Genomic DNA, 8639 nt, shown 5'->3' with positions numbered 1-8639 from the left:
TCAGTGAACAAAGGACTGAGGAATACAATGTGTGTACAGAATACAGTGTGTGTGTGTGTGTGTGTGTGTGTGTGTGTGTGTGTGTGTGTGTGTGTGTGTGTGTGTGTTGACAGAACAAAACTGTATTGATTTATGACCTGAGCAGAAGACAAACGTCTGCACGGAGGATTGCATCCTTTGTTGCGTGATAAAAACCAAGAGGAAAACAAATGAAATGCTTTTCATACATCCTTTTGTATCACAAATATGCTAATTCCAGCTGGTGATTTATGGAGGCCGGGTGTGATCCAAACAACCTATTAATATTATCAACGCACGGCGTCCGACATATTGTTAATGCATGAATAATAAAAGTAATTGTGTTTGGTTTGTTGGCACATGAGATGTGTTGTGTTGAAAACACAAGCCTGATTCTGATGCTATTTTTTTTTTTCTCTCATCACCATAATAACATGAGCACTCCTCCCAGAGCTCCGTCTCCATGGTCACCGCTCACACGCGACAAATACACAATGAGGAGACTTGAATGTGACTAACACATGCACCTGCACAGGCTCTTAATTCCTGCTACTCCCGGTCACATTCACGCCTAGTTTTTTGACGCTGAATGGACGGAACAGTTGATCTAATTTATTGCCTCATGCATAATGCATGCTGCAGTAACTGGATTGGATTGCTCCACGTTAATGTTTGCTTTTCAATCAGTGCTGTGCAAAAAAAAAAAAAGAAAAAAAGAAAAAAAGAGGCAATCGCGCTAAAAGCCACCCATGTGCACATGTGGGCAGGAATGGTTTAATTTCTCTCCACTTATACAGCTGAAGATCAAGTTGTACGCAAATACACGCAGATTCCACATACAGTAAATGTTGTCTTTATGTACAAATAGATCTTTTTTTAAGTAAAAAATTCAAAAATCAGTAGGACATTTTATAAAAAAAAATCTAATAATCTTCGGTATTGAGTTTAGGAATTACATAAAATACACAAAACCTTTTAAGTGAACACTCAAAAATGCTCAAAAGTCTTGTTTTGGCCACCAGCTGGTTGCTCTCGGTCAGGATGAACACCCTGCTCATCCTCTCCTTTGTGTGATAGCAGTAAGCAGCTCAGTCTGAGCGCAGTGTGGCGTTCAGTCTGTAATCATGGGCGCAGTGTCTGAGGTGGTGTCTGGCTCGTTGTAGCAGTCCATCTCCTCCATCTCTCTCTCCACTGGCTCCTCCTTGCTGCCTCTGAAGCATATCAGCCTCCTCTCTCTCCACCTCCTCCTCTCCCTGTCTGCGGTGGCTGCTGTCTGCTGCTCCAGCTCCAGCATGGCCTGGACGCTCTCCCCTCTCTCCCCCGGGCCGAGGGACCGGTCCCTGGTGGCGAGGGCCAGTCCCCCTCCTCTCCTCCCCGGAGCCATGTGGAGGAATGAGAAATTGCTGTCCGAGTCTGCTGCTTCCGTCACACACACAGTGGTCGGGCCTTGGTCGCTCTGGCTCTCCTGCGGCCTTTTGGGAGACTTGTTGGTCTTTGATTTCTTGCTGAGTATGAAGTTGAAGAAAGCTGTCACCAGAAGCATTGTCCCTGCCAATCAGAAAGTATATATATTTTTGAATATTGTTTCTTTAAAAGAGACATTTTGACATGCCACAGTAACATGTCCTGCTTTTCCCACTGTGGGACAATTCAAAATGTCTGTTGCTGTAAAAGTTGATCATGGCACAGTGCAACAGTACAGTTAACAGTACTGTGGTTATCAGTGTAAGCGTTGTACCTGCTGGTGCAGTTTTACCTGGGATAACTGCGTGCCACACTAACACAGGGTGCAGGAAGCAGACCACTGACATTATGGAGTAGTAGAGGAACTTATGGAAGCCTCCGATACGAGCCATCTTCCCCCACAACCGAAACAGCTGCCAGTCTGGGGGACAGCTACAGAGAGAGATAGGAAGAAGAGAAGGGTTGAGACTCGTCTACAACAGACTCTGTGGTCACAATTATTCATGGGACCTTATTATTGTTACTAATGAACTGTGCAGCGTGCTCATTTCTCTGTGAAACCAGATGTGAGTGTTTACACACATACAGTACCCTTTCAAATCCTACTCCTTCTATTTCAGCACAGAGGAAGCCTGATGTACATCATACTCATCTGAACCAGTTTGTACTCCAAATGTCCAGTATGGATGACTAACTACACCAGGTTATGAAGTCAGCAAGAGTCTCCGCTGTATGAAAGCTCACATACATTGTACATTCCTCTTGGGATGAGTCCACATGTCCGGTTCTAGGAATCAGAATAAATCTTGCAAAAGTCCAGACACTGTGGAGCTGGATCCTTTCTTACCTGTTGTTGTAGTAAAAACTGGAATAACATTACCCCTGTCTTTCTTCTTGATGCATGAAAAGTCGTGCTCTTACAAAAATAGATGTGTTTACATTGCAGAGAATGAAGACTTCTCCCTCTGCTCACTGCTGGCCAGCTTAATCTATATCTGTCTGAAGCCATCTGGTTTTCAGACAGGCCTTCTCATCTCATCTGCCGTCTTTCCTTCTGTATACGTGACCCGGACATTTCATGTTGCAGTGCTGGTTGATGATCAAGGTGTCAGAGGACATGCTGTGTCCTTACGGTTTTCATTGCATATCATCATATTCTCTTTATCTTGGGAATAGGAGACTTGTCCTTTCTTAGACCTCGAGGATTCTTTGGCTTTCATTAACTTTTCATAGAGTTTCTGTTTTTTCCATTGTTTGTTTTTTTAATAGATTGGGGTCTTATTCTTCCATCTCCTCTAATTTCCGCTGTGTTATAGAGTCAATTTGTTACTTAAGGTAATAGACTACAGTATGATACTCAAACAGTAACTTCATGTATTACATGTATAATTTGCCATCTAATAATTACATAGGTTCAATGTAAGGGTCACATATGATGCAAAGTTTTTCCATAATGTTGAATCAATGCATGTAAAACTGACAACTTCATCGGATTAAATCAAATAAATGCAGACTTATACATAAACGTTGTTTGCTTAATTATTACACAATCAGTTATGAGGATCTTCTACATAAACTTAACATGAGTTCATTATTCAAGTATTATGCATAAAAGTAATGAATTTTGAATTGATTGTTGGGTTTTTTTTTTTGTTGTTGTTTTTTTTTTTGCGAGACCAGGCAGGCTCGGAGTCGTGCACAAGCTGTCTTCGTACGTCAAGCAAGACAGACACCTGTGTGTGGTATTCCCTCTGTACTGCACTGTACTGCACTGTACTCACGGCAGACACATGAACAGAAGAGTATCCAGGAAATAGGCCAGCTCAAACACCATGATACCAACAGATGACACTCTGGAAGGAGGGAAAAAAAAAAAGGTTGAACCCACATGAAACTGATACGGTCTCATTGATAACATCAGTAAACTGTTTTCTAAACTATGCAAGTAATATAAATATTTAGGTTTCTGTGTATTTTATCTTGGGCTGTGGGCAAAGATTGCTTTTTTTCTGAGTTGTGCAAGATGTGGGCAGAAGGGTTATGTTTCAAGTGCCCTGTCACAATACAAAAAAAAGAAAAAGAAGCATCACCTTCATGTGGCGCAAAAGACCACTAAGACATTCAGGGATTGTGTTTGGTGCAACTGTATAACCCCCCTCTGTGTTTAAATAGTCTGATAACCATCTGATCTACCCTCGCTTTGAAGAGTGAAAACTGATTTGTGTGCGCGCGTGTTTCGGTGTGAGGCGTTCATCTGCGTCTGTGTGTACCGACTGAATAAACAGTCGTGCGTTTCTCGTCTCCTCTGGGAGATGTTTTCCTGTGGCTCTGTGGGAGTTTGGCTGCGAGCCACAGAGAAAATAAGAAGTAGGTCTGAAGGATCACTCTTCTTTCTGCCCTCTTCGCCTTGTTTCATCCCTCTGACTCCTTCCCAACAGCTCCTTGCAAGCATGTGTGTGTACATACAGTGTAAAAGTGATTATACAGGCCAGGTACAGCCCTCAGGCCACACATTCTTTACCATATTAAAATCAAGGCGGTCTGTTTGTAACTCAGGAATGCCACCAGTTTAGTCCCAAGCAGGCCGGAGTCAGGAGTTCTTGGTTAGGTTTAAATACCTACTACACATAATGAGGTCGACTGTAATGCCACTTACAATAAGTAGATGCCGAGGCTGTTGAACTCTCCGTGATGTATGGTCTCCACTCCCACAGCACACAACACTGGAAAAGAGACAGGAAGATCATTTCCTTGTTTTTCATTCAGGCGCAGGTACTCTGTTGCTGGTGAGCAGATTCTGTCCAGCAGATGTCAGACTTAGTTCATGATTTCCTCAATAGCTGGTCAAAGCTTGGGTGACTCAATGCAACCAGAGAAACTTGTTCAAATATTGACTAATGTTGCCACTGTGATGGAGCTTTGTGTTGTGCTCATTTTACTTTTTGGGGGCATATTTCTACGCATCTTTGTCGTGCTGCTGCCATTTGATTAATTCCTGTAGTCTTGTAGCTGTGGTGTTCTCGGGTTTTCTCCCCTCATTGAGCAATAAGGATTGACCTGATTTGACTTGAAGTGACTCAACTTGATTTCAGAGCTTACACCCAAGGGCATGGATTTCATCTGAAGGTGTGCTTCATAAAAACATATATATAGCCAATTTTTAAAATTGTTTCCAACGTGGTCACAACATTTTTGTAATAGCTTACTCATGCTTGTAATTATCATTTCGCTGCTGGCAGTTTAGGTTGCTCTATCTGAGTGGGCACTGAACACATCACAGATCTGCCGCAGCAGAACACCACTTGTCTGTGAAGTGGTTCTTTCATGTCATCAGGGTATGTAGATCCTTTCTCTACATCAGTATCAGTATTTCTTCTCTTCTTCCATTGACATTAATTCACTGTAAATAAAAGCATACATTTATTGGTAAAAAGAATGCTTGGTGTGCAACTGGAAGCTGCAGATTTGTTCCTTTCTCTTTGGAAGATCAACTTTGCTGCATTAAACTTCAGCAGGTTGAATCTCTTCTATAGCTGGCCTTAACCTCCGACCACACTACCTATTATATGTTATCATATCTCGTCATTGCTATCTGTACAACAAGTTTTGGTTTCAGAGGACGTCATGCGCTGGACTGTTTAATATGGCATAAAATCCCACTATGATTTAAGAGACATACATGCTGCCTTCAGTCAAAAAACAGAATGCAAGGAGAGCTGCTCAGTTGTGGAAAATGGCCTCCCTCTGGTGCTCATCACTTTAGGGATCTTGTTCGTCCAAAACTGTAGAAAAAGTCTGAGGCTCTCAAGTGGGTACTGAATCAAAAAAGCCTTTAATTAATCATGGCTGTTGAATCACAGCAATAGTAAAAACATGCCGTACACGCTGCCTTCAAACGGGACTTGTGCGCTTGTCTTTATGGCCGCTGCACAGCAATGGCACCTGGAGGCCATCAACGCTTACAATTCAGCAAGCTAGCAAGAAGGTCATGCATTCAGGAACTGAAAAGGGATGAAACTGGGTAGGATTAGGTAATCCAGAAAAACTAAAATCTATACAGCTAAGATTACAATACATTATCCTACCATCTGTTGAAAACTAAACTGCCATTTTCGAAAACTTAAGCATACACTGATGTTCATCAAGAGTCCTCTTGTGATCCACATTTGAAGCCAGCAACAGTATTACCATAATTTGCATGATGTGTAAGAGGTGCTGGTAGACTGGCGGGTTTGTCACCTTTGGATAAATACAGGCTAGCTATTTCCCCCTGTTTCTAAACTTCATGCTAAGCTAGGCTAACAAGGTACTGGCTTTAATCCTGAGATGAAAGTGGCGTCGATCCTCTGATCTAACTCTCGGCGAGAAACAAAAATGTACACATTTTATTCTGAGGGTTCCCACATGCATTCGAAAATGCGAGACGCTGTAAAAATGGATGACAACAAAGTCTTAAAAACTATAAAGAACCTCCTGTCTTGCTACCCATCAAACCATCGGCCATCAAATATAATTTTTCTTTAATCAGGCGTTTTTCCTGTGGGGTCTGAAAGAGGTAAGCAAGTGCTGATCGCCACTAAACACATGGTAGTAATTTCTCTGGTGTGCTTAGCAGAAACTCTGTGATAGAATCTGCACCAGAGGGAAATCAAGAGACGTTTTTCTGGTAGTTTATAGACTGTGAGAGGGATTAACGCTGCATATAGAGCGGCTGGATATTAACATATATGCGCTCTCTGCGTGCATGTCTGCCTGGAGAACACACACAGAGGCAGACAGGCCAACACAGACATAAGAACGTGTAAACACAGACAGAGGCATACCATAAACATACACACACACACACACACACACACACATATAGAAACAATGCACTGAAAGCTCCTGTAGGTGTGAATGTATAACAGCTTGTGATCACATAAGCCCAGCAACCCAGCTGGATACAGAGACTCGGTTTCTGGTGTGATGCGAGGCACATGTCTCTAAGTAAATGTTCAGTGTCTGCAGCTGTTGGAGTTTAAAGTAGAAGGGTCCCATATTTTTCGAAGGAGGCAGCATCCAGAGAGCTATTTCCCCCGTGATGATTTAATGTGGCCGAGAGAGCTGCGTGCAATCTGTCCCTGCGTGCCTGGGAACAACAGTTGGGGGGGGGGACACACTAATAGCAAGGTTATGTATGATCAAGTATGTTTTTATATGCTCCGTATATCAGCAGAGTCGAGTGCTCTTGGAGGTCAACAATACAGTTGGCCAACATCACCATTTGATCTTGTAATATTTTGGGTTTATGAAATCCTTAAAAAGTCCCACTGGAGAGCTCCTAAAAAAAAAGTGACACTTCAAGCACAGGCAGGAGTCAGATATCAGCTTTGAACAACACGTTGCAGCAGTTCATAGCGGATGAAATATATAATGTCTACCTCTACTCCTGCTGCCAATAATCTCATGTTGAACTTGAAGTCATATTTTTACAATAGTGTGCGAGCTCTGACTACAGAACTTATCAGAGAGATGATCTGGAGTCTGTTGTGCATCAGCCAGCACATCCAAAATCACTAAATCACATCTCATCCTGAAACAATAAGAGATACACATGACTCATAATTTACTATTGTCATGTTTTTCTGTTTGTTTGTTTTTATTTTTACCCACCTGTTGCCGTAGAAACACCAAGAATCCTGCAGGCGCACTCCACGACGACCCACCAGACGCTCTCTGAGTTCCCCATGACCTTCTTCACCGTTTCACAAATGTAACCTCGGCGCCTCTCTGACACCCCCTAAAAACTGTCGGTGTGTATCTAGCAGTTACCAAAGCGGCATTCCAGACGCATCATTGAACATTCGCTGGACGGACGGTTGTGAAAAAATGTGAATAATCCATAATCGCCATGATGTGGAGCCTCTTAGACTGTACGCTTTAACTTCTGAGAGGTTTGTGACTCAGTGCCCCTGTTGCTCTATTAACTACTAATCACACACAAACACCCAGACGCACGCACACACGCACGCACACACACACAATAACAATGCCACTTTCATCTAGCATTCCACCTTGGACGTCAAGGTGAAACAGTTCAGTTCGGGGTCATTTGTGGTCCACATCAGATTTGTCATTAGGGCTGGTTAAAAATTGTCCACACATATACTGCACACACACACACACACACACACACACACTTATTCAGAAGTGGCGGTAGTTTGCTCCCCTAGCAAAGAATATCTCGTCCTCTCTCTTCAAACCTTCCTCTATGTGATTTCGTCCTGTTGTGAGCACCATTTTGTGCAATCGAACAAACTATCTCTAACAAATTATCTTTCAAGGCCACTATCCGACATTCAGCTTCTAGTTTGGCATCCTTTTGCTGGGTTTGAGCCAGAGTTAGGATTGTACAAAATGATTCTGCAGCTAGAGTCAGTAAACAAAAATCAATGTTTCACGCTTTGGAATATTCCAAACAAGTTCAGTTTAGTTGAATGCTGACGTTCTGCACACGGCGATGGATGTAGTATAAAGTGCTGCAAGGGCCAACAGAGACCCTTTGACACACTTACACATGCGTAAATGCAAGCCCACATAATCGCCTGACGCAGGTTTGGCTGAGGTGTAATCTTGTTCAGGCACAGCAGAGTCCTATTGAGACAAGTCACAGAACTTACACACACAGACACACACACACATACACACACACTGACTCCTGGTAGGGGCCAAAGTAAGCTACATAAATCTCCTTAAATCTCTAACAAAGACACTTTTGTTTATGTGCTCTACTTGTTTCCGGATTTGCACCCAGGTTATTTGTGGCATTTATGGTATATATTAAGTGAAAGTGAGTGTGTACAAGCAGCGCCACAAAAACTGAATGTGGTGTTAAATGTGCAATGATTAAACCATTACCTCAGTGGAACCACTTCTCTAAAGATGGCAATGTCAGGTGGTCCAGTATTTTAGTCTGGACTGAAATCTCTTGGCAACTATTGGATATTTGTAATGTGTGCCGACTTCTGCGATGCTCTGACCATGATGTTGACATTTGATTGACATTTGTTTAAAGTTAAATGTCAACAACTGGATGGATGGATTGCCATGACATTTGGTGCACATGTTCATGTCCCCCCTCAGGATGAATATTAATAACTTTAGTGCCCCCTGAATGT

The 8639-nt window shown here is 42.6% G+C and overlaps 1 protein-coding gene across 1 annotated transcript; it reads right to left on the bottom strand.

Moving 5' to 3' along the window:
- Nucleotides 1–749: 749 nt before the first annotated feature.
- On the bottom strand, nt 750–7421 carry tmem72 (transmembrane protein 72). Its single transcript, XM_037122737.1, has 5 exons — nt 7135–7421; nt 4139–4205; nt 3264–3335; nt 1775–1914; nt 750–1566 (listed from the first exon to the last, which is right to left on the bottom strand). Exons 1-5 carry the CDS (start codon nt 7208–7210, stop codon nt 1130–1132), a joined length of 792 nt encoding a protein of 263 aa, XP_036978632.1. The 5' UTR covers nt 7211–7421; the 3' UTR covers nt 750–1129.
- Nucleotides 7422–8639: the final 1218 nt, after the last annotated feature.

This window comes from Acanthopagrus latus, chromosome 15, assembly GCF_904848185.1.
Source record: "Acanthopagrus latus isolate v.2019 chromosome 15, fAcaLat1.1, whole genome shotgun sequence".
Classification (NCBI taxonomy): domain Eukaryota; kingdom Metazoa; phylum Chordata; class Actinopteri; order Spariformes; family Sparidae; genus Acanthopagrus; species Acanthopagrus latus.
Note: the sequence above shows the minus strand (reverse complement) of the source record. Positions and strands in the feature narration are given on the sequence as shown.